This window comes from Silene latifolia, chromosome 4 (assembly GCF_048544455.1).
Source record: "Silene latifolia isolate original U9 population chromosome 4, ASM4854445v1, whole genome shotgun sequence".
NCBI lineage: Eukaryota > Viridiplantae > Streptophyta > Magnoliopsida > Caryophyllales > Caryophyllaceae > Silene > Silene latifolia.
The window spans coordinates 32511888-32538082 of NC_133529.1; the positions used below are offsets into that span (position 1 = coordinate 32511888).

General features: G+C 36.9%; 2 protein-coding genes across 2 annotated transcripts; both read right to left on the bottom strand.

Moving 5' to 3' along the window:
* Positions 1–15782: 15782 nt before the first annotated feature.
* LOC141651339 (protein FAR1-RELATED SEQUENCE 5-like) lies at positions 15783–17670 on the bottom strand. The gene is made up of 2 exons (XM_074459057.1): positions 17577–17670; positions 15783–16825 (listed from the first exon to the last, which is right to left on the bottom strand). Exons 1-2 carry the CDS (start codon positions 17668–17670, stop codon positions 15783–15785), a joined length of 1137 nt encoding a protein of 378 aa, XP_074315158.1.
* Positions 17671–20937: 3267 nt separating this feature from the next.
* Positions 20938–23243, bottom strand: LOC141651340 (uncharacterized). Its single transcript, XM_074459058.1, has 3 exons — positions 22413–23243; positions 21167–22312; positions 20938–21084 (listed from the first exon to the last, which is right to left on the bottom strand). Exons 1-3 carry the CDS (start codon positions 23241–23243, stop codon positions 20938–20940), a joined length of 2124 nt encoding a protein of 707 aa, XP_074315159.1.
* Positions 23244–26195: the final 2952 nt, after the last annotated feature.

Genomic DNA, 26195 nt, shown 5'->3' on the forward strand with positions numbered 1-26195 from the left:
TCTCCTATTATTCGTCAAGGTTCTTTCGATTTCACGGTCAAAATGTAACAAATCTCTTTGTAACCTTCTAGACATGCAAAATATCAAACAACTCAAAAACAATTAGAACAAACCTTGAGGAGTTTTACTTCCCCAAGGTGAAAAAGACACAACTAATAACAATAAAAGAAATCTTAAATCAATTAAACACCGTCCCCGGCAACGGCGCCATTTTTGATCGGGTCCATTTGGTGTTCACAATTAAGCATATGTGGTCGTTGGTCAATGGCCGATACAAAACACAATTTATACTTCACAAACAACTCTACAATTAGTAAAGAGGCAAGTAAAGGTCGGATCCCAAGGGACGGGTATTGAAATGAGAATTCTATTGTAACTAGTAGTGTCTAGGGGTGTCACAAATTGGGTTGATGTAGAAGGTTACTAAACTAAAATAGCAATGAAAATAAACTAGCAAGATGGATAAAGATAAGGGGTGTAAACAATTGATTAAAGGCACTAGGGTGTCATGGGTTCATAGGGGAATCATGGGATATGATCATACAAACATGTTCTCAAATTATAAGCAAGCAATTATTGTTGTGATGGATTGAGTTGGGTTATATCTTACAATCCTAGGAAAGTTTGGGTCCCGGAGCCGAATCGATTAGATTGTACAACACCTACAAGTCGACTTAATCTTTCCTACTCAACACATGCATGGTCTAACAAGACTCGAGTTGGGTTATGTCTTACAAGTCAAGTTGAAAGGATAGAAGATGATAGTAAATGCAAGGATTCATAGGCTTAACATTTCATCAAACATAACATGTGCATGTATTAAGATCAAAACAAGCAAGCAAATAAGATATGAAAGCATATTGATTTAAGCATGAATCATTCCCCATGTTGGTTTCCCCTAATCACCCATTAAACCCTAGCTAAGAGACTACTCACTCATTATCAGGTTGATCATGCTAGAAAAGTTGTCAATCATACTAACATAATGAAACATGATGAATAAATGAAAGTAATTAGCAATAATTAAAAAGGGATTAAGAGATTATACCTACTAATGATTCCAATAATAAAGCAAGAATAATAGAAGTACTTGAATCCTAGATTGAGAGGTTGTCAATCTCCCAAAATAACCCAAATAATCTTCAATTACCCAAAATAAAGTAAGAACAAGAGAGAGATTAAGAAACTAGATCTTGGATTAAAACTTGATTAATACTTGATTACAATATTAAAGAGAGATTTGATTGATATTAACTACTCTAATTCTTGATAAAAGGAACATGCTCCTCTAATTTAGACTAATGGGGTATTTATAGTGAAAATTAGGGAGGATGCATTAGGTTAACTAAGAGCTTAAATGACGATTAAGTCCCTACTTAGGAGACTCTCAGGTCTTTTTCGAGGGAAGGGAGTCTTTTCGTAGCTTGAAGAATGAAATCCGTGCTGTACTGAAATCCGTGCGGATTAGGGTCGGGACGGCCGGATTTGGGCTGGGCAATCCGAGCGGATTCAGGAGAGGGACGCTCGGATTGTGCTGGGGGAATCCGAGCGGATTCCAAGGAGGGACGCTCGGATTGTGCTGGACGGACGGGCGGATTGTCTGCAATCCGTTCGGATTGTTGGTCAGCGTCAATTCTTCTTCTTTTTCTTCCCTTTTCTTCATAAATTCCTTGGGGATTTCCTCGGAGACTCAAGGATCTTTTCTCGACATTGCTCTTCTACTATGATATGTACAAAGGCCTTCTAGTCTTGTCTCTTCTTGATGCTTGGTCATTGAATACAATCAATTTAGCCTCGTTTTGCCACGAAAATGCAAGATTCTTACTCCTTTCCTACCAAGGGATCAAAATCTCAAAGAATATGCAAAACAAAGAACTAAAGATAAGAAATGACCCAAATAGGCACTAAAAAGCATGGAAACAATGGTAATTCGGGGGCTAAATATGCGCCAATTATGGTCACATCAATTATACTACTACGTACGCTCATCATGTATAACATGTGCAACAATCGTGTTTATATACACGCTTGTTTACTTTTGCACATAGACACAACATCAATCGTGATAACATATTAATAATATATACTTACACAACCCACCAACAATCGATTTTTTTTTAGTGTCATACAATATCAATCGTGTCTAATGAAATCAATCGTGTCTAATGAAATCATCAGGTAATAGATAATTAGATGTCATACAATATTAGGATTTTGTCTATGGAATTTAAATTCGCGAATCATTGTTTATTAATATTTTACGCTGCTTATTTACACAAATAATACTAATAGGTACGATTTTCATGTAAAACATGTGCAACAGTCGTGTTAATATTCACGCTTTTTGTCTCTTGCACATAGTTAGGAAATCATCAGTTATTGGACAATAGCTGAAAGTTTACTTTTTACCAATTCACATATAAATAAACGAGCAGATTCAATAGCTCTTAATATCAAAAACTCAAGCTTTCCATAAACTTTCACTTGTATATATTAATACAAGTGTTTCCATTCACAATCCTGATAGATACACTTCCAGCCTTGCCAAATGCACATATAATCCATGTAGATACGCTAGTATCTTGTGATATACGAATAATAAAAAATAAAAGACATACAAAGGAAAAAAAAAAGATCAAAATAAAGAATGATAAAAAATCACATAGAACAGCTCAAAAATGAAGTCTTCAATCATTCTGCCATTAATCAATATCTTTGTGTTTGTGATCCTCAACTATTTTCGTTGTTCAATCCTGAAACAAAAAAAGGATATCAAACATTAACGGTTACAAAATTTTGTACATACAACAATACTATTTCTTAATCAAGTACCATCTTACAAATTTAATCTGCTTTCCATATTCTCTAATAATGAATACACCACAAATATTAGCGTACCTGTATGAATGGAATCATACTCTCCCAGGACAATTCCGACTATCATGAAATCCTAATTCTCCACAAGCATTGCATTTACTGGGCGCTTTCTTTTGTTCTTTCGTAGCTTTTTCCTTTTGGGACATCATTCGTTTTCCAGACCCTTTCGTCTTTGACTGAATAGGAGGCAAGACAACCACTTCTGTTGGTATTTTTGTTCCTAAGAGCATCTCAAGTTCCCTAGTCTTGTTCCTCATCCTATCACCCGTGTTACTACTACTACTACATTTCGACGTCTTTGGTTTGTGCGCTTATCTTGTCTTTGAAACCTTTCAGAATGCCCATTAATTCATCCACATACTCAGGTTTTTGTTCAGCGAGTGTCACACATGAGAACACCTCGGACCATAGGGTACCAATTTTGTGCCGTCTAACATCTAATGAGTTACAATCTTCAATTAAAGTATGTGGCACATTATTAAAAATCGGCTGACATGTTGCCAATTTGCTCCACCTATGAAGAGTCTATTGATCCAAAATACTCAAGAGGGGGGGGGGGGGGGGGAATTGAGGATTTAAAACTTTTTGGAAGCTTTTTAGATTGTGCGTATGTAATTGATTATTTAAAGTTTATTGATTAAACTTTAACTAATCAACTAATGATTGTAAGCAAAGTAAACGAAAGAACAAAACAAGAAGAGACACACGGATTTTTGAAGTGGTTCAGTTTCACAAGTCGAAACCTACGTCCACTATTCTCGATTAATAAATTTAGTACCTTTCTACGGATTACAAATTTACTAACCCAACTCGTACAACTAACTCTATTTGTAACTCAATGAGTATCGTTAAATACTCGAGTGACTAAGTTACGCTAATAAGAAAGCACTAATGATTCTAACAAAGGTTCACGTTAATGAACAAGTTAAGAAATCAACTAAGCACTATTATCTTATAACGATAAATGAAGAACAAGTATGCGAGTTTTATAACACACGACCTTTCAAAATTGCAAATCGGTTTTTGTTGAAAACACACGGTTTGCTCTTTAAAATATGAAAACAATTTTTTATGCTTAAGGTCTCTATTTCAGATGTTGTAAATAGCAAAGTATTTATAGGCAAAGAAGAGGTAGGCTACACGGTTTCTACAAGAACCCTAATAGCCGAAATAATAAGATATAATTACAAATTATATCTTCTCATTATCTCTTTCCTAAAAGCCAAAAAAGATAATAAAGAATATTCTAAAAGATAGAATATAATCTTTCCAAATATTATCTTTACTATAAATTCTAAGATTATGATAAGATTTCCTAAAACAAGAATATCTTTTACCATAAACAAATATATTAAGTAAGATATACAAGATATGTAAAGATCTTATTATAGAATAAAATCTTTACCTAATATCTCTTAGGCAACACGGCATAACACGGCTCATAGGCTCGTGAACCATGCAAACCCTAATCTTAGTATATAATTAGAATTTAGGTTTTAGGAGAGGCTAGATGGAAACCCTAATTGATAGTAGAGTCCAACTCATAAGTTGATTCAATAACCATCAATTAACGCTAACAATAAAACCGGACTCCTCACTAAACCAGGCTTTACAAAATAAATACTTTCATTAAAACATATAAAATAAACTTTAAGAAATTGTAAAACAATTTTCGAACCATTTAAAAGTCGTGTATAAAAACTCAACATTTCAATGTTATAGTAGAAGAGCTATAACATTGAGCTCTTTTACTAGTAATGTTATAGCTGCAAAGCTATAACTTTACTAATTAAGAAACTCATTCTTTGATTACCATTACGAGATAATCACCTATACTATTCTAATCTTCAAGAAGATCTTCGAGTATAGGCTACATCATCATCCAAGCTTGATTAATCTTTTAGACGAACTTCGTCTTCACATAATACTTGAATGAATCTTTGAATTGCTTGATCTTGAATGAAGGCTTGAACTTCTCATGTAATTGTCACAATCCTCTTTGTTGCTCGTAATAGGTTAATGCTAAAACACTTAACAAACGATTACACGCAACAAGTATATAAGATGTAAAACACCTTGACATCATCAAAACATAAACATATAAATTATATGGTCCAACAAATTCCACCTTTTTGATGATGGCAAGTCTCCTAAAATTGTGACTAACCAAAAAGTTCCCCCTCAATATAAGACCGTTATCTTGATAATAAAGATTAACGCAAGATCAAGACAATTTTTCAAAAACCGAAACTTTAAGGACTTTAAGAGACAATTGGTCTTGACAAGGAGCATGCTTAGGTAGATGCTTACTATAGACGTTCTTTCCCCCTCTTGACATCATCGAAAAGTTAAGAACAAATCAAAAATGACTAGAATAATATAAGACGAGACAAGAGATAAAAACATCATAAGAAATAAAAGTAACATGCAAGACTAGAAGCATCCAAAAGATAATTAACATACAAACTAAGAATTAAACATGTCTAAAGCCAAAGTGGGCCGAATGATCACATGTCTAATAGAACACTTGGGCCATAACCACAAGTGTAATGCCAAAATGGGCCGAATAAGAGTTTGATTAACACACCTTTAGATGAAATAAAAGAAAAGCAAATTAAGGTAAGGGCTAATGAGGGTAGGACGAGAGGAAATCAGATGTTGCGGGTCTTATACGGGTTCACGTAGTCGGGTCTAGTACGGTGCTCCAAAGCATCCAAACGGTCAAACGAGCTCCGAACCAACTGCGAAAGAGTACCAATGCTCCTTTCAAAATTAAGCACCTTCAAAGAAAGAGCCTTTGTAGCTTCCAACGTAAGAGCTTGATCTCCCGCCATCGCTTTCCCGTGCATCACCAAAGCACCACCCTGACTAGTAAGGAAGGTGAGACGATCACCGTGTGGGAACACTTCCCCACGTATAGCCTTTAGCTCCCTCTCAAAACCCGCTAACCTCTTGTCTACGTCCTCCATCCACGAGTATACCCGACTAGCATCCAATCCCGAATCTAAAGACCGAGATGGTCCAACCCGTGACAATGACGTAGCCAAACTAGTCGAATGCGCCTCAAATTTCTCCATTAAACCACTCATAAACCCCTCCAACTTCGACTCCATAGCTCCTAAACCCGAATCCACCGGGGCTTTCTCAACATCCTTTGCAAGTTGCAATTCGGGTCCATCAACAACAAGACCCATTAGCTTGATTAACTTGTCACACATACAATCTCTAGCACTAACACCATAACTGTCAGGCCCTATCACTTGCTTAATTTCCAACAGACGAGATATCCACATACCATACGACAAATCGATTGTGGTGCTCAACTTATCCTTGGTGACCGTAAGACTCGTCTGAATTATACGGTGCAAGACAACACTACCTAAATTCACCTTCTGACCTTCCAACCAAGAATAAACCATTATCGCCTCATAACTCGATACCTTATCACGGCCTCCTCTTCTCGGCACCACTGTGTTCCACAAAAAATTTAAGAGGAACTTGATCTTAGCCGAGAGAGGACGAACCACGATATTGACACCCTCCGTCATCTCCTCAAAATACTTCTTCACTAACAACTCCTTTTCACTCCCAACATTAGACCACTCAAGACTCGGATTTAATTCAATTCCTTCATTAGGAACCGAAAAAGCAGAGCAGAAATCCGAAACAGAGACGGTAACATCGACACCATTAACAACCGCATGCAACACACCTTTCCTAATTGAGACACTAGCAAAGAATTGTACCACCTCAACTGGGTAAATAGGACCCGAAAACTGACTGACATGACCCCATCCTTGAAAATCAAGAAAATTAACAAAGAAAGCAAGAGCGGGAATATTAACCAACCAATTTTTCGGATAGTACCTACCACCATGAACTGAATACCTCAAGACTCGATTCACTAGGATGCTTTCATCATGTGTAAGCCGAACACGATTCAATCCCTCTTTTGTCGCAGCTTTAGAAACATCTCTAAGCAAAGTACGAGCCACACCATTCCAAATTATTACCTCGGGTTCCTCCACAGCTTCACTATCATCAACAACTACTTTATTTTTACCCTTGAAAAGACGGCGTCTTTTGCCTTCGGACACCGATTCGTCCCGACTACGAAACAGGGGCGAGTTTGGGTTTGGTTGTGGTGAAGGACAATTCATGGAATGAGGATTATGAGGTGGCAAAGGTGATGTTTGGTGAGGAGAGGGGCGGTTTTGGTGGTGACGGGTTGAGGATCGGGTATTTTTTGCATGAGATGTGTTCATGATGATGGTGATTGTTTGAAAAAGAAGGTGATGGTGATTGTTTGAGTAAAGGAGAAGAGGTATAATGATGGTAAAGATTTGGAAGAAAGAAAAGTAGGCAAGTGGGGGATGGGTGGACGGGTAACACGCAAGGGTAGATATAGGTGTAGGTTTTAGGGTTAACAAATTGAGGTAATATATGGTAAATGTCTTTAATTAGGAATAGGAAAGTGATAAGTATGGAAATTTATGGTGATAAGACATGAATTAGGAAGTTGGTTTGATATAGGAAAGATATGAGTCGTGTACTTGTGAGCTTATTTGTGAGATTTTATGATTTGGAAAGATAAAAGATATGGTGTGTTTGTTTATTGTGATAAGAATAAGTTTGTACATCAATTAAATTCTAAATAGCAAATAGAATCTTATGATAAAAAATATTTCTATAAACAAAATTATTCATGCAACGCAATATACGGACACAGTCATACAATCTTAACTTAACTAGTCAGTCATAAAAGGATTAAACACATATAGAAGCTTAGGTACCACTGATTAAACCAATTTCCAACCGTAAAGTCTCAAATCGTTCTCTAGCTAATGATTTTGTCAAAATGTCTGCCCATTGTTTTTCAGTACTACAAAATTCAAGTTTTATATTCCCCTTCTCAACATGGTCTCGTATAAAATGGTGTCTAATTTCAATATGTTTGGTACGTGAATGTTGTGCGGGATTTTTAGAAATTACTATCGCACTAGTATTATCACACAAAATAGGAATACATCCTACATCAACACCATAATCACGTAATTGTTGCTTAAGCCATAAAAGTTGAGTACATACCGATCCTGTGACAATATATTCGGCTTCCCAGTTGAGAGAGCAACCGAATTTTGTTTCTTCGAACCCCACGTGATGATACATGGTCCGACAAATGTGGCGACACCCGACGTGCTTTTCCTGTCTAGAGAACATCCCGCGTAGTCGGCATCGGAATAACCGACTAGATCAAAATTGCACTCCATTGGATACCATAGGTGTAAGTTGGCCGTTCCAATTAAGTAACGTAAAATTCGTTTTACGGCCGTCATATGCGATTCTTTGGGAGACGATTGATATCTCGCACAAACGCATACGCTAAACATGATATCGGGTCTACTTGCGGTCAAATATAACAGTGACCCAATCATCCCACGGTAAGTAGTTTCATCAACTGATTTACCGTCTTCATCCAATGTCAATTTCTTGTTCTCGACCATTGGAGTAGGCATAGCATGTGAATTTTCCATTCCAAATTTCCGAATCAACTCCTTGATATATTTTTGTTGATGGATCTTAATGCCTTCATCTGTTTGTTGTATTTGCAGACCTAGGAAGAATTTCAATTCTCCCATCATACTCATCTCGAACTCGGAAGTCATAAACTCAGAAAAATATTTGCATAGGCTTCGGTTGGTCGATCCAAAGATGATATCATCGACGTATATTTGAACAACCAAAAGGTCAGAATCCTCAGTTTTTAGAAATAGGGTTTTGTCGACGGATCCTCTACTGAATCCACTGTCAAGTAGAAACTTGGATAATCTGTCGTACCAAGCCCTAGGTGCTTGCTTCAAGCCGTATAAGGCTTTATCTAATTTGAAAACGTGATCCTCAAATTTGATATTCTTAAAACCAGGGGGTTGTTCGACGAAGACTTCCTCTTGTAAATATCCATTCAAAAATGTCGTCTTGACGTCCATCTGGAAGAGCTTCATTCCCTTGTGTGCGGCAAATGCTATCAGAAGTCTAATGGCTTCAAGACGAGCAACAGGTGCGAAAGTCTCGTCATAATCTCTTCCTTCTTGTTGATTATATCCTTGGACCACCAATCTTGCTTTGTTTCTGACAATGACTCCGGCATCATCTAATTTGTTCCTGAAGACCCACCGAGTTCCAATGACTGTTCGATCTTTTGGTCTAAAAACTAAATGCCAAACTTTGTTTCTTTCGAACTGTTGTAGCTCTTCTTGCATAGCTACAATCCAATCTGATTCAACAAGAGCTTCATTGATGTTCTTTGGTTCGATCATGGATAGGAAAGAGTAGAAAGAGCAGAAATTGTTCAAGGAACGTCTTGTTTGAACACCCTTCTTAATATTCCTAAGAATATTGTCCATGGGGTGTGAATTCTTGTATTTCCACTTCGTTGAAGTGCTTGGTTCACCATCGTTATTTGAGCTTGTCCCGACTTCACTTAAGTCGGAATTAGAGGAAGTTCCCCCTGAATCCAATTCGGGTGTTGTGTTTGAGTCGATTATAACCTCGGACTCTACACCTTGATTTGGATTCAATGTTACAGTAACATCATCTATAACATTGGTTTGGGAGTTCTTATTTTGAGTCGATGTTATAGTATCATCAACTATAACTTTGTCCTTCTCCTTTTTGTCTTTTGAGGAACGATCAAGTTCATCGTTTATTCCCTCAATCTCATTATCCTCTAATTCCAAATCCGGGGGATCGTCTCTTGAGAGACGAAAGTCGGGTTCATCCAAGTCTTCTTCCTCATCCTGTAAAGGCTTATCGAACACGTTATCTTCATCGAAGATAACGTGGACACTTTCTTCAATACAAAGAGTTCTCTTATTGAAGACTTTGTAAGCCTTGCTATGATCTGAATATCCTATAAAAATCGCCTCGTCACTCCTAGGGTCGAATTTACTTAAACGGTTCTTACCGTTATTATGTACAAAACATTTACTCCCAAAACAGCGAAGATGGGAGATATTAGGTTTTCGACCTCTAAGAAGTTCGTAAGGGGTTTTCTTGAGGATAGGTCGGATCATAGCACGATTATGGATGTAGCAAGAATTACTTATGGCTTCAGCCCAAAAGTTACGAGGTAAACCACTACACAAAAGCATTGTACGTGCCATATCTTCTAAAGTTCTATTCATACGTTCAACAACACCGTTTTGTTGAGGAGTTCTTGGTGCAGAAAAGTTATGTCCTACACCATTAACTCTACAATATTCTATAAAAGTTTGGTTGTCAAATTTGGTGCCATGGTCCGTACGAATAGATACAAGATTAGTCTTATATTTATTTTGAACACGTTTCATAAGACAATCAAATTCATCAAAAGTTTCGTCTTTTGAATGAAGAAAGATAGGCCATACATACCTTGAGTAGTCATCTACAAGAACAAAGATGTACCTGGATCCTCCTCTACTCCTTACCTTCATAGGTCCACATAAATCCATGTGTACCAGTTCCAAGGCTTGATTTGTGCTCACTACTCTTTTAGGTTTGAACGATGATCTTACTTGTTTACACCTTGCACATGTGTCACACATCTTTTCTTGGTCGAACTTGATTTTAGGCAACCCTTCAACCAAGTCCCACTTCTTGAGCTTGTTCAAGGTCAGTGAGCTAATGTGACCAAAACGTTTATGCCATAAACAAGGATCATCAAGTGTAACTTTCATGCACGAAAAAGAGTTAGTAGGCACAACATTTAAATCTACCATATAAACATTCCTTTTTCGTTTGCCTTCAAGGATAACATTTCTAGTTCCTTCAATAATGATGCGACAACTATCGGTATGAAAAACTACTTTGTTACCTTTGTCGCATAGTTGCGATATGCTTAGCAAGTTGTGTTTCAGACCATCCACGAGGTAAACGTCACTGATTGCATGAGACTTAGAAATTCCGATTTTGCCAACGCCGATTACTTTTCCCTTTTTGTTGTCCCCGAACGTCACTTTTCTTCCGTTGAAGGGCTTGAGTGAAAGAAACAGATTCTTATCTCCGGTCATGTGTCTTGAGCATCCACTGTCAAGATACCATTGATTGTTTTCTTTCACTTCTTCCTGCATAAGGGATTAGATACAGTTTTTAGGTACCCAAGCTAAGTTGGGTCCCTTATGATTAGTTACTCTAAATACTAAATCCTTTCGAACCCAAATACGTCTAATGACCATTTTTCTAACCTTGGGTCTGTTTGGCTTGGGAGGAGTTCTAGGGTTAGGGTTTTCTCTAGGTCTAGGAATTTCTCTAGGTCTCTCTTGGCTATTTACTTGGTGAATAGGTTTACTAGGTTGAGATCGACAAGGGTTTTGTGAGGTACTAGGTTTCTTAGTGTAGTCAAATGCCATGTCATAGAACCAACGAAATTTGTTGTTCCTTTCTTCGTTAGGTTCATTAATGGGGGTTTCCTTATCCTCGACAACTGTGTCAGCAGTTTTAGCATGTTCGGCATTTCTTCGTAAATCATGAGCCTTTTTGACACAATTGATTTGGATATGACCCGTATGACCACAGTAATTGCAAACCAAGTATTCAGGAAGATCATCATACTTCCTTTTTCTAAAGTCAAAATCCGAAGGTGTTGATTTGCATTTAGAGTGATCTCTACGGCTGTAGCACTCATGTCCTAACCCCATCTTCATATTATTATCAGATTGTTCGGTTAGGAAGTTTAGGACTTTCGTGCTACCTTCCCACTTGTCATGGACTTTTCTAGCGTGTAAAAGAAGGTCTTTTAGGGTTTTGACTTCCTCTTGACATTTCGTGTGATCTACATCATTGTCCTTTTTAAAGTTATCACGAAAGTCTTGGAATCGTTTGTTAAGAATAAACACAACATCAGTGTGTTGTTTCTTAACATTGATCATGTCGGCTTTAGATTCCTTTAATTGCTTTGAAAGGGAATCTATCTCTTTCTTTTGGTTTAAGATCACAACTTCATTAGATGTGACCTTTGCTTCCAAGAGTTCTCTGACTTTTCTAAGTTCTAAAGTTATAGCTTCATTAGCTATAACTTTGGCTTGAAGGTGCTTAATGTTAAGCTTTAGGTCGGAAGTTATAGCTTCATTAGCTATAACTTTGGACTCTAATTCCTTCTTTTCAGCCATAGTAGAATCTAATGTTGTAGCTTTCTCTGCTATAACTTTAGACTTCAACTTCTTAGCTTTAGTCTTGAGAGTATGATTCTCTTCCGCAATTTCGAGAATCTGTTCCTTTAGATCTTTTAATTCCAAATCCTGTTCGTGACACTTATCAAGAGATTGTTCAAAGAATTGAATTAAAGCACTTTTAGACAATTTCCTAACACGTTTTTTAAGCTCAAGATTCTCCATCCTCATTAGACTGTTCGTGACACCTCTTCATCGCCATCCTCGTCTGATTCTCCAAGAAAGCAGTAGTTTGAGTGAGAATTTGTGCTTTCATCGTCACTGTCGGAGATTAGGTCAAGACTAACACTGCTGAGACAAAGGTTTGCTACTTCGTCGTCTTCAGATTCCTCGTCATCTTCTGAATCGAGGTCTCCCCAACACGAAGCCATCATAACTTGCTTGAATTCTCTCTTTGTCTTCTCACGCTTCGTCTTGTCTTTTATCTTCTCCGATGTTGGACAATCTTTGATCATATGACCAGATTCTCCACACTTAAAACAACCTCTATTTGCGAAGGACGACTTTGAGTCATTAACCTTTTTGTTGAATGACTTGTTGTTGTTGTTGTTGTAGGATGATTTTGTTTGTTTATTTCGAAATATTTTATTTTTGAAACGCCGTGCAAACAAAACGGTTTCATCCTCTAATTCAGAGTCTACTTCTTCACTCGCTAAGGCCATACTCTTATTACGACTTGGTTCAGCGTCATCTTTTTTAAGAGTAATTTCATGGGCCATGAGAGCACCAATGAGTTCTTGATAGGATAGAGTCTCAAGATCTTGTGATTCCTCCATTGCAGTGACCTTAGCACGCCACTTCTTAGTAAGGCTCCTAAGAACCTTTCTAGCAATGTCCTCAGTACTAAATTTCCTACCTAGGTTTTTTAGTTCGTTTATGATGCTTGAGAACCTTGCAGACATGCTATCTAAGGACTCATTAGGCTCCATAATGAATAGCTCATATTTTTGCATAAGCAAGTCGATTCGGTGCTTCCTAACAATGGAAGTACCTTCATAAGCTAATTCGAGCCCGTCCCATATCTCCTTGGCCGTGGAACAAGAAGAGAACCGATCAAACTCAGTGGAAGTCATTCCGTTTTGCAAAAGACTTATTGCTTTGGAGTTTTTCTCGGCCTTCTTGTAGTCGGCCTCGACATAGTCCTCTTCTTTCTTCTCATAGGTAGTGCCTTCCTCGGATGCCACAAGAATTTTGTGCGGTCCGTTTTGAATAATCCTCCAGCACTCCCAATCGTGTCCTTTCACATAGTGAGTCATCATGTTTTTCCACAATCCGTAATTCTTCCCATCAAAGACGGGACACTTGAGATATTTGGAATCCATTTATCACGTGATAGGCAGCGGAATATAAAACGATAAGATAAATGAAAAACAATATAGATCAGCCTCTATGCGGTTAGGCAATCAAGAGCACGAGGCTCTGATACCAATTGAAGAGTCTATTGATCCAAAATACTCAAGAGGGGGGGTGAATTGAGGATTTAAAACTTTTTGGAAGCTTTTTAGATTGTGCGTATGTAATTGATTATTTAAAGTTTATTGATTAAACTTTAACTAATCAACTAATGATTGTAAGCAAAGTAAACGAAAGAACAAAACAAGAAGAGACACACGGATTGTTGAAGTGGTTCAGTTTCACAAGTCGAAACCTACGTCCACTATTCTCGATTAATAAATTTAGTACCTTTCTACGGATTACAAATTTACTAACCCAACTCGTACAACTAACTCTAGCTGTAACTCAATGAGTACCGTTAAATACTCGAGTGACTAACTTACGCTAATAAGAAAGCACTAATGATTCTAACAAAGGTTCACGTTAATGAACAAGTTAAGAAATCAACTAAGCACTATTATCTTATAACGATAAATGAAGAACAAGTATGCGAGTTTTATAACACACGACCTTTCAAAATTGCAAATTGGTTTTTATTGAAAACACACGGTTTGCTCTTTAAAATATGAAAACAATTTTTTATGCTTAAGGTCTCTATTTCAGATGTTGTAAATAGCAAAGTATTTATAGGCAAAGAAGAGGTAGGCTACACGGTTTCTACAAGAACCCTAATAGCCGAAATAATAAGATATAATTACAAATTATATCTTCTCATTATCTCTTTCCTAAAAGCCAAAAAAGATAATAAAGAATATTCTAAAAGATAGAATATAATCTTTCCAAATATTATCTTTACTATAAATTCTAAGATTATGATAAGATTTCCTAAAACAAGAATATCTTTTACCATAAACAAATATATTAAGTAAGATATACAAGATATGTAAAGATCTTATTATAGAATAAAATCTTTACCTAATATCTCTTAGGCAACACGGCATAACACGGCTCATAGGCTCGTGAACCATGCAAACCCTAATCTTAGTATATAATTAGAATTTAGGTTTTAGGAGAGGCTAGATGGAAACCCTAATTGATAGTAGAGTCCAACTCATAAGTTGATTCAATAACCATCAATTAACGCTAACAATAAAACCGGACTCCTCACTAAACCAGGCTTTACAAAATAAATACTTTCATTAAAACATATAAAATAAACTTTAAGAAATTGTAAAACAATTTTCGAACCATTTAAAAGTCGTGTATAAAAACTCAGCATTTCAATGTTATAGTAGAAGAGCTATAACATTGAGCTCTTTTACTAGTAATGTTATATTTTTGCAAAGCTATAACTTTACTAATTAAGAAACTCATTCTTTGATTACCATTACGAGATAATCACCTATACTATTCTAATCTTCAAGAAGATCTTCGAGTATAGGCTACATCATCATCCAAGCTTGATTAATCTTTTAGACGAACTTCGTCTTCACATAATACTTGAATGAATCTTTGAATTGCTTGATCTTGAATGAAGGCTTGAACTTCTCATGTAATCGTCACAATCCTCTTTGTTGCTCGTAATAGGTTAATGCTAAAACACTTAACAAACGATTACACGCAACAAGTATATAAGATGTAAAACACCTTGACATCATCAAAACATAAACATATAAATTATATGGTCCAACAACCTACTTAACAGATACTGATCTGGAACATTGTCAAGGCCTTGTTCTTTCAACACGTATAGCGCATGACGGCACAAAATTCCATGTCTCTCGAACTTTTTACAGGTGCGAGTTCACTTTCATTTCGTCGAGAGATAAAGTTAACATAGTAAACCTTGTCTTTTTCACGATCAATAATGGGGATCTTGTCCTTGGTAGTAACCCCTAAAATTTTAACACCACGGGTGAAACAAGCGACCACCCACTCGCGTTTTTAAATTGAAAGAAAACATCACCGGGGTGTAGAACTCGAGCGTGTTTTTCCAAAGGGTGAGGCGTTTCTAGATCGGGGAAGGAGTTTTTGACTCGGCTATTAATTTGAATTTGTTTCCATCGTTGAGCGTCCATAGCACTTTCAAACCTCATAAGAAACTCAACCAAAGTTAAGTTTGGGTTCATGAAATTACCGAAAAAGCTATTCTCGGACTCAGACCTGGACGTGGTTCTCATTAGTCCACCCATAAATAAATCCCTGAAATATGCTGGGATCCAAGAAGCCCTTTTGTCAAACATCGTATCTAACCATTCATTGTCGGTCAGGCCGTATGAGGATATAACCGAGCACCACCGTTCCTCAAACTCAGACGGTTCGATATCTTCTGCCCAAACACAGGAGCACAACTCTTTCATGAAGTTAGTTTCTCGATATAACGTAGTTCCGATCTTGTCTGGCAGCTTTTTCATGATATGCCACATGCAATATACGTGTTGAGTTTTGTCCCGAACACTTTGTTTTAACCCCCGCTTTTATGCCTCTATCTCGATCAGTAATTATGCACACAGGATACTTATTGCTCATTGCACTCAGAAAATTCCGAAACAACCATACGAAATCCTCATCAGTTTCTTTCCTTATAAGTCCTGCTCCAAATGTCACACATTTTTTGTGATGGTCAACTCCCGTGAAAGGTGCAAATATCATTTTATATGTGTTCATATTAAACGTCGTGTCAAAAGACGTCATATCACCAAAGAGGCTGTAATTCTTTATAGCTATAGGGTCAAACCAACAAACCCTAGATAGTCGTCCACGATCGTCAACATCAAAATCAAAGTAGTACGAACTACACATGGCTTTTTTGTGCATGAAATTTTCAATCATCATTTGCGCGTCATACCCTTTAATAAATTTCTTCACATCCCTCCAAAAATTTTTGAAGTCCTCGAGTGATGCCCCTACATTTTGATACCCTTTCACGTACTCTTTGAACATCCTAAAGCTTTGCACATGCCCCTTATTCACTTTTGAATTCTCAACAATCATGGTTTTATGTATAAGGGTTAATTCTCGTGACTCGGTCAAATGCACCACTGTGTTTGGTGTTGAGAGGAGGTGGGTGTGACCTTCATGAAAGTCAGCAATCACATATTGTCCTTGTTCATTTCTTCGGAAAAAAACCTTTGCATTACATAAAATTCTAGTTCTCTGTCTCTTTTTTACCTTCCCTCTAGGCTTACTTTCTCCAGCCTTACTGCACACACAGTACTTAGTCATGACAACCCCGTCTACGTTTCGTTGCGTCGACTTCCTCATTTTAAAACCAGAATTAGCAGCATAAGCCTTATAGAATTCTAGCCCATCCTCTAGTTTATCAAAGAGCATACCCAAAACAGGCTTCAATTCTGGCGCACATACAGGTATTCTTTCCTTTGAGGTTGTCTCGATGATTGGTGAGCCTGCATCTATGCACAGTATGGGTATAAGCAGCGAGTTCAAATAACTGATGCACAACAAATATAATTTCAGGTACGCTAATTTACTCAAAAGCACAAAATCAATTAGAAAACAAAAAACCACAGAAATTAACACAGAATTTTGTGCCTGATCACTGACACATCGTATTTTTTATTGCTGACTACTTAACGTAGACGTCAAGATACACCAATCACGTCTAATAATGACGACATAGGCAGAAAGTCAAATGCTTATTATGACACGAATCGGTATATCCCTTAATTATAATTCTAGATACGCTGCTGAAAAACACAAACGCATCAACTATACTAATGGATACGATATTCATATATGCTGGTTACTTAAGGGCGGTTTCGTTATTCTACCAGGGACGTTTTTCATTTAAGACAATTACATCAATTTATACTAATATACATGCTATTGAACTACACAGAATACTGTATAGCGTGCATAAGAGACATGATAAGCAAGTGTAATAATCAACTCTAAAAAAAATTGCATATCACATACACTAACCAGACCGGTAAGACAACTGTTCTTATCCATCAGTCTCATCGATTTATAATACCAAACAGGCTAATGAAACATTATCAGAAAGCGTAATAATCTGTCTTCTTATGTTTAAATTAGTATGAATACGCATCAAATATATCAATAGATACATCAATCAGACGATTTTAATGAAACGATTTATAAAAAAGGCTATCTCAACTGATTTGCAGATGTACATACCTAGATGAGATGATGACTGCACGATATCATTGCTAACAGCTGGAACAATCACATCAGTATGTTCCCCCAAATCGCTAGAACCCTCAACATCCATAATTTTCTACGATTGAAATAATTCTGGAATGCCAATCGAAATCACAAAATCGATTGTTCATGCATCAATCACACAAAATCAATCAGAAAAATATTATAATCGTACATCCATTAGATGATCAACGCCATTGATTAGGATCAATTTCGTCAATTTTGGCGGCTGTAGTTTGATGGTTTTCGCGGAATTTTCTATGTTTTTCGCGGAAATATTTGTTTTGATTTGGGGGAAAAGTTTTGGAAAGTAGAGAGAGAAAGAAATATTTTGGTTTTTTTGTCAAAACAGTCAGGTTACTCACGTAGAAAATTCGAGGTACGTATCCCGTGTATTTTTTGTTTAAAATCCTACTATTGTAGGTCGTTCTCACCGTTTGCACCGAGTGATCGTTCTCACCGGATCCCGCCTCTCTCTCTCTCTCTCTATATATATATATATATATATATAAAAACTGGGTTGAAGCATTGTGGATGCGCCACGTGGCATATTCGGTCATAAATACAGTCATTCATGACAACTTAATCATTAATTGTAAGCATTAACGTAGCTTAAAATTGTATTATTCCTATTCCCATGATAATAAAAGTTGAATCCAGTCATTTGTCAAAATATTATGTGTATGTACCCAATTCTACTATATATCCTTCCCGAAACAATCAAGCAATTTATAAACTTTGACTTTCCAACATGATTAAGACGGAAGTTTATGCGAATTCAACTGAGTTTGGAGTATTCAAGACCTCATTTTGCTCTATACACACATTCAATGTTTGATGCACGTTCCCACAAAGCATTCACCTTATAAATATATTCTTTACATCCTTCACAATGCCCTACAACACTTCAATTTCTTCTTCATTTTTTCAAGAAGTAAAATTTTCAAATTGCTATGTTTATAAATATAAAAGAATCGCTCTATTATAAAGATAAGTGGGAGGTGAAGGTTCACCTATCAATATTTTGGGATGTTGTCAATGCAAATAAGAACAAAATCATAAGCTTGATATTTTTCTCAAATGAGAAAAAGGTCGTAGGGAGGAATTTTATGAAATAAAGAAATTTGAAGAGTATAGAGATAATGTAGAGCAAAACATAACCATGCTCTTAATTTACTTTTTACATGAATTTTGTTTGGATTACACAAAGATAGTGTTCTAACTTCTAAAGTATTATAGAGGGATATGATCAAGTAGTACTAGGGCAACATGTCAACAACTCAACAACTCAACAATGCAAAAACCTTTAATAGCAGCTATGTGCAAGAATTAGATACGGAAGGCTATGTATGTATTACTGGAGTACACCCTACCGCTACAAGAAGTGAGAGGAGATTTGGATAATAGCCAGCGACGAGTCGACGAGACCAGTTAAAAGGGCAAGCTCAGTTTGTTTTTTCGGTTCTTGAGTTTTCTTTTTAAAGGTGTGGAAGCAAATGAGAAAATGTATTGTCAATAATTACTTTGGTAGTATCCTAGCATATATTAGTTTAAATTTAAATTTATATTAGGATTTAATTCTTATAAGATACTATCTTTCTAAAACATAAAAGATACCAAGAATAGTTAGATAATTTTGAATTTATGACAATGACCATTATTCTACAATTATGTTCAGAAAATACACGTTTTTCGTTTATTGTTTTTTACTTTTTGTGTGAGAATTATTTTAATCAAAACGTAGGATTTGGACATATCACCGATAAAATTGTTGCGTTTTTTTCTGTATAAATAATGTTAAAACAAAATAATGCATACATAAATGCTTGCTTGAAGCACGGTTCTGAATTTCGTGTACAATAGAAGTAGATCTTTATAATAATGTTAATTGAACAATTAATAAGTTAACCAACTTATAAGAAGCAGAAAAAAATCAACAAAACTCAATAACAACTAATCTTTGTATAGCTAATTTTAATTTATTTGTTAATATAATATATTTTTCGTTCCAATAGATAATAGCTATATCTATTTAAAGTTTCCCTCACATAAAAAAGGAATATTAATATCTAGGGAGTTGGAGAATATATTACAAGTAAACACCCTTCAATATTCTCCAACTCACATTAAATCTAATTAATTTTAGGATTAATTAACAGGAATAATCCAAACTATGAGGTGCCTTCCTATATTAATCCACACTTTGATTTAACCTACTATAATCCTCACAATAACACTCTCTTTCCCGTAACACACTTAGTCATTTTTTTGACCTGTTGAAACCGGTCACTCTTAATCTTTCTATTAAAACCCCCCTTTTCCTTCGACACTCCTCCTTTCTTCTGCAACTTTTTTTTCTCTCTCTTTTTTTTTCTCTCTCTCTCTCTCTGTCTCTCTCCCCTTATTCTTCTACCTTTTTTTTTCGATATTAAGCTCTTCATCCCTCTTTCTATCTCTGTAAAATCAATGAAGAAGAAGTTATCATATGCAAGTTCAAGTAATTCAAAAGTGAATGATGGTGTTTTTTGCAAGCATAATTTAAGGGCAGTTTTGAAGACGATTAAGAATGGTTCACATGTAGGCAGGAATTTTTATGGGTGTCCTCTTTGGCCAGTAAGAAATTTAATTTGTTTGTATTTAATTTTAGTAATTAAATTGATTTTGAAGATCTTAGTTTCCGTCATCATGCGATGTAGGATAATGATTGTGGGCTATTTCAATTTGAGGATGATTACTTATTTGGGAAAACTTCTGGCGCAAGAGGATTTGAATCTGACGATTTCGAGAAGATGATTTTGAAAGAGAAAGTGAAAAAGTTGGAGGATAAGAAGGAGAATTTGAAGAAGCTGGTAGTGGAATTAAGGAATGAAGTTAGGAAACATAGTAAAGGGGAGAAGATTGCTTTGATTGTGTTAATTGTTTCATGGATAGTTTTTGCAATTTGTCTTTGTTTTAGTAGGATATGAACTCCTATGAACTAAGTAATGTTATTTCAGTGTAATAGCTTTTGAGGTTGTAATGGATATTTTTTGCAATTTGTCTGCGTTTTAGTAGAAATTAAGGATTGAAGTTCAATGTAATAGCTAAAATTAAGGATTGAAGTTCAATGTAATAGCTTTTGAGGTTGTAATGAAAAGTTTGACATTGATTTGAAAATAATGCCATTGTTCACTGACATTCATTACAAGCGAAAACCGTAAGTTTGCAAATACATGCCAAAAGCCAACATACTGCCATAACTGCTATTGCCATAACTGACAGGCCAAAACCTAACATACTGCCATAACTAGAAGTGTTCTTAGCATACTAACTTTTATACATAACTACAACCAACACTTTAGGGCTTGTTGATTGATGCTTGAGTGGGCTGACTTGAAACTGAAGTTGGAGCTTCCTGTATCATTCTTGGTCCCCTCCTTTTTCCTGGTGGGTTAGTGAAGGCATTTCTCTGGCCATCTATTAGAACTCCAACACCTTGGGGTGCCTGAAAGGAAAAAAATGTTATAGATATCAGTCCTTATTGTTAAAGCAAAAGAAAGACAAAGAGATTTGAGCATCAATGTTACCTGTCCTCTGCCACCTCTGTTCCCTCTCCCACCACCTCTACCACCTCCTCTTCCTCCCCTACTTGTTCTTATACTTCTTCCACCCCTCCCCAATATTGTTGGCTGAGCAGTTGCCCCATGGTGAGATGTAGAAGCAGTGTTCATCAGAACATCAGACCTGGCAGTGGCAGTGGCAGTCACAGTACTCCTAGATCTACCCCTACCTCTTTTTGGTGGTGGTGGAAATACCTTGTCCTTATCTGGGCATTTTCTTTTGTTATGGGATTTGGACTTGCAAACAGAACAAGTCATCTCAATCCCATGCTTAGTCAACCTCCTACTTTTTTTTGGATCCTCATGAGGATCCCTTCTTCTCTTCTTCCTTGGCCTGCCAGGGCCAACTTTGATGGGAGGGGGATTTAAAGGTAGGTCTACCTTTGGCCAATATTTTTGACCTGGACAAGGGGCAATGGGCTCACTATAAGCTCTAAGGTATGCCTCTTTTTTGTACAGGTCAATCACATAGTCTTCTGGCTGACCATGGATGTAAAAAATGATTGCAGCAGCATGACTACATGGGATCCCAGTTAAGTCCCATTTTTTACAAGTGCAGGTTCTCTTCTCTAAGTTCACACTTACCTCATCTATGCCAATTTTCACTTGGAAAACAGTAGCTGATGATGGTAACACATAATACTCTGCAAATTTCTCTTTCTCCTCTTCTAGTTTTTGCTGAACTCTTGGACATACAGTGATGGCTTTCCTCTCCATTTCAGCTTTCTTAACTGCCAATCTCTTCATCATGGCTGATCTTATGTCTTCAAGCATATAGATCAAATGCTTAGACCTAGCTTCTATGATGTAAGCGTTGAATGTTTCAGCCATATTACTAACAATGACATCACACTTGGTTGTGGTATCCACAAAAGCCCTACAGAACAAAGATAGATTACAAGCTACAAAAGCATCTGCTGCCTTAGGATCAACCTCCCTCAACTCATCCAAAGCCAAGTTATAGTCAGACATATTGTATGCTTTGGCACAACTCCAAAACAATAGCTTCATTTCATCACCTTTATAGGATTTGTGCCAGTTGGCAAATATGTGCCTAGCACAAATCCTATGTTCAACCTTTGGAAATTCCTGAGCAACCATGGTAACTATGCTCTACACATCATGAAACATATAAGCAATGTTAAATAAATCAGAAATTAACATTGGAGAACATGATACAGAATGGTTCAATAGTCAGAGGATATGGTCTTACCTTATGCTGATTTGAAATGATAGTCCAACCCTCACCATTTGCCTCTCCTAGGGTGTTCTTCAATTGTTGAAAGAACCACTTGTAGCTATCATTGTTTTCTCCTTCTACTATAGCCCAGGCAAGAGGATACATTTGTTCATTTGCATCTCTTCCAGTGGCAGCTATCAATTGCCCTCCCAAGAAAGTTTTCAGGAAGCAGGCATCCACACACAACACCTTCCTACAACCCCTTACCCAACCTTGCTTCAATGCATCAAAGCATACAAAAAACCTATGAAAAACTGGAATTTTTCCTGGAATTGTAGACAAGATAAACACACTGTTTGGCTCTTCATCTCTGAGAGCCTGAATATAACTCCCAAGTTTGCTGTAGTGCTCTTTCATAAAGCCATGTAACATCTTATGAGCAAAGTACTTAACCTTATATGCAAACCCTTTTTTGATGATGATTTTATAAGCTCTCATCACTGTCTCAATTATTTCAGAAGCTGGCCAATGAGGCCTAGCTTTGAAAACTTCAAGAAACTGCTTAGCTAACCAACTTGACTTCAATTGCCTATTTCTTTCCATATTTTTATGACAAGTGTGGTGAGGATCAACAGATTTCACAAGTATACAAGCACTTGCATTATCCCAACTTTCATATAATTTGAATGGATAACCAGGGACACACCTAACTCCTAGCCTTTGACCCCTTGCCTTATGACTCTTATTAAAAGTTAAATTTCTACCCTGAGCTATAGCATACCTTGTAACACATTCCCTGAAAACCTCCCTATTTGGAAATCTAATGCCAACAGACCATCTAAGTTCTTGAAATCGATTTCTCATCAACTACGAGGAACACAAGACTTTTCCTCTTACAGGAACAGGTTCATCATCACTTTCATTAGGAGTATGGATTTCATCTCCCTTTGTTGTCATAATCACTTACTCTCCCTTCATTTTCAAAGAATTGTATTATCAAGGTGACATTCTTCTCTTGATGGCCAAAGCTTAGATGATGCTTCCAACTGAAGTTGTTTTGCAATTCTCAAAGCATTAGCATTCCACTTCTTAACCTTTTCCCTTGCTAGGACCACCTCCTCATCTGAGTTCCCATCTGATAACACTTCATTCTCAATTAAATTCTCAACAACCTCATTGAACTCATCAAATTCATTCACCTCACCAGTTGTAGTCACCTCACCAAATTCATTCACCTCATCAGATTCATTAAACTCATCATCACTTACAGCATCATCCTTATCACTGTTACTTTCATCATCTGTGAAATCATCATCTTCATTACCAGGCTCATATCCAGGGTCATCACTCTCACTCAAGTCATCCCACTCAAAGTCTTCAATGACATTAATCCCGACTTGATCGCTTCTTCCTCATAAGTATCAAAGAAATCGCTATTCTAAGATCATTGCAATCATATGAGGTTTCACCATAATCTAAACAGCTGGTTTGTTTGGTTGGATTAGCTAGATCTGGAACTTCAGGAGTGTGTCTAGTAGATTTTTTAGGAAGAAGTTCAGTTTGTGTGGTGTGAGAGAGGGCATTATCTTTTTGAGAGCATCTTTTTATAGATTCTTTTAGGGTTTCAGAAGTTGGAATTGAATATTGTGGTCCTTTTTTGTCCTTTACAGTATTCTTCCTCTTAGGGGTCAACTTTTGGGGACATTTGACCACAGTTGTTGTAGTGTGAGAGGGAGCAGAATCATTTATTAGGTTCATTAACTGAGGAAGGTCCTTGTCAAAAACAATGTAACACTCAACCATCCTACTACTTAACGCCTCTTTACAAATCACTCCAGCATCCTTATCATCCTCAGCTTTTTGCAACCCAACCCCAGGTTTCATGTAAAATATACCATCAATATTTCTCCTAAACCCGTCACACTTTTCAGCCTCCTCAAGAAGGGTAAACCAACATAACTCGTCTGGGTCAACACTCAATGTCCTAAACTGCCTACCAGTATACCCAAAACCATTTTCAGTTTTCTTAAAAGTACCACCATAAAACAACTTCAAAGTAACATATTGCCATTGTTTAACCTAAATTAACATGAAAAATGAATCCATCAATGACCATAAACAATCAATCAATTAATTGGATAATGTGAAACTACAACTAAATCAATGAAATTAAAGCTAAATAAACACAAATTATTTCTATCAGTAATCAAATTAAGCAGATACAAAAATACAACAAATTAATTAAGTTTTCATGGGATAATATACTTACAGTTGTCATCTTTGAGATCCAGATTATGTTGTAGATGGGAAATCAACGTTCTACTGCAGCGATTGAAAGATTGGTGACGAAGATCGCATGAAATTAGGTTAAGAAAGGGGAAGTGTGTTAGAGAAGATTGATGATGAGTATTTGTGACGAAATAAGAAAATGAAGAGTCAAAAGTGGAGGTTAACAAAGGTTACCTGTTTAACAGGTAGCCTGATTTGAAAAGGTGTTACGGGAAAGAGAGTGTTATTGTGAGGATTATAGTAGGTTAAATCAAAGTGTGGATTAATATAGGAAGGCACCCCATAGTTTGGATTATTCCTGTTAATTAATCCTTAATTTTAAGCATAATTATAATTAGGGTTTTTCTAACGTGTGCCCTAAGGGCACACATTAACAAACCAACTATCACAATCCGACAACCATACTGATATAACAACAACCAAACCACATCACAAGACACTCTAGACAACCAACAGTACTGAGTAGGCGAACCTACCTTTAGCCAATCGCAGCGATTCCACGTTCAATCACATGACATCAACCAAGCAAGCAAAACACCTATACAAACAGTACAATAATCCATCACAACCACTACAACCCTAACTGAAAACGACGACGACAATGATGATGATGATGACATACCTACGAATAGCTATCCGGCGTCAGGACCGCTACCCGACTCAAGCAACCTATACCCAAGGCATAAGCATCCTCAAAGGCTCCAATGGAAGGGATTATGGTGAAGGGAATGAGGAAAGGCGACATCTAGGTTTGGAGGAAGGAGGTGGAAATGATTTGCGATTCTATCAAAACACGATTATAAACCCTCGCTATAAAGACGCTACTCGATCGAGTAACTAACTTACTCGATCGAGTGACCCCTACTCGATCGAGTACTCAAGCTACTCGATCGAGTAGCCTCGACTACATCGAGTACCACTCACTCAAAGCTTACCACTTCACCAGCCAACGCTCGTAAGGCTTTCCATTGACTAAGACATACCACTAAGGTCGGTCAACGTCAGTCAACGGGTCCCTAAAAGGACGGGTATTACAGTCTTCCCCCCTTACAAAGAACTTCGTCCCCGAAGTTCGACTCCTCCTCTCCCGAACCACACGACAAAGACACTCAAGTCAACACCACCGTTTACCCGACACAGGTCAACAAAACTGTTTAGCAATACTATCCCCCTACGTATGTTCATCGAACATCATCATCATCAACCACCTAACACCCGACACACACACAATCCTCAACGATTTATTACTTCATTTTTTATTTACTGAACACATACCAACCATAAGGATGATCAACTCGACTGTCACTTGTACTACAACCTCAAATTATTCAAACATGCACCATTACAGCTACGAGACTATACCATCATTCATCACCTGGTCAACAATTACCACTTGCAAGACACACAACTCAACAGTTTAGTCACAAATTCACAACAACACATGTTCCTGACTTCCACCACATATGTTTCATTATACCCGATTACGTTAACCTTACAACAACCCTTCTGCTAATAACACTGAATTCT

What these genes read in the sequence shown, in the direction of transcription:
- LOC141651339 (XM_074459057.1), bottom strand. Translation starts at nt 17,670, where the DNA reads ATGGATGTTGAGGGTTCTAGCGATTTGGGGGAACATACTGATGTGATT. An exon ending in GCAGTCATCATCTCATCTAG is followed by an intron (nt 16,826 to 17,576) that starts GTATGTACATCT and finishes GCATAGATGCAG; the next exon opens with GCTCACCAATCATCGAGACA.
- LOC141651340 (XM_074459058.1), bottom strand. Translation starts at nt 23,243, where the DNA reads ATGAGAAATCGATTTCAAGAACTTAGATGGTCTGTTGGCATTAGATTT. An exon ending in TCATTTCAAATCAGCATAAG is followed by an intron (nt 22,313 to 22,412) that starts GTAAGACCATAT and finishes CATGATGTGTAG; the next exon opens with AGCATAGTTACCATGGTTGC. An exon ending in ACAGAGGTGGCAGAGGACAG is followed by an intron (nt 21,085 to 21,166) that starts GTAACATTGATG and finishes TTTTCCTTTCAG; the next exon opens with GCACCCCAAGGTGTTGGAGT.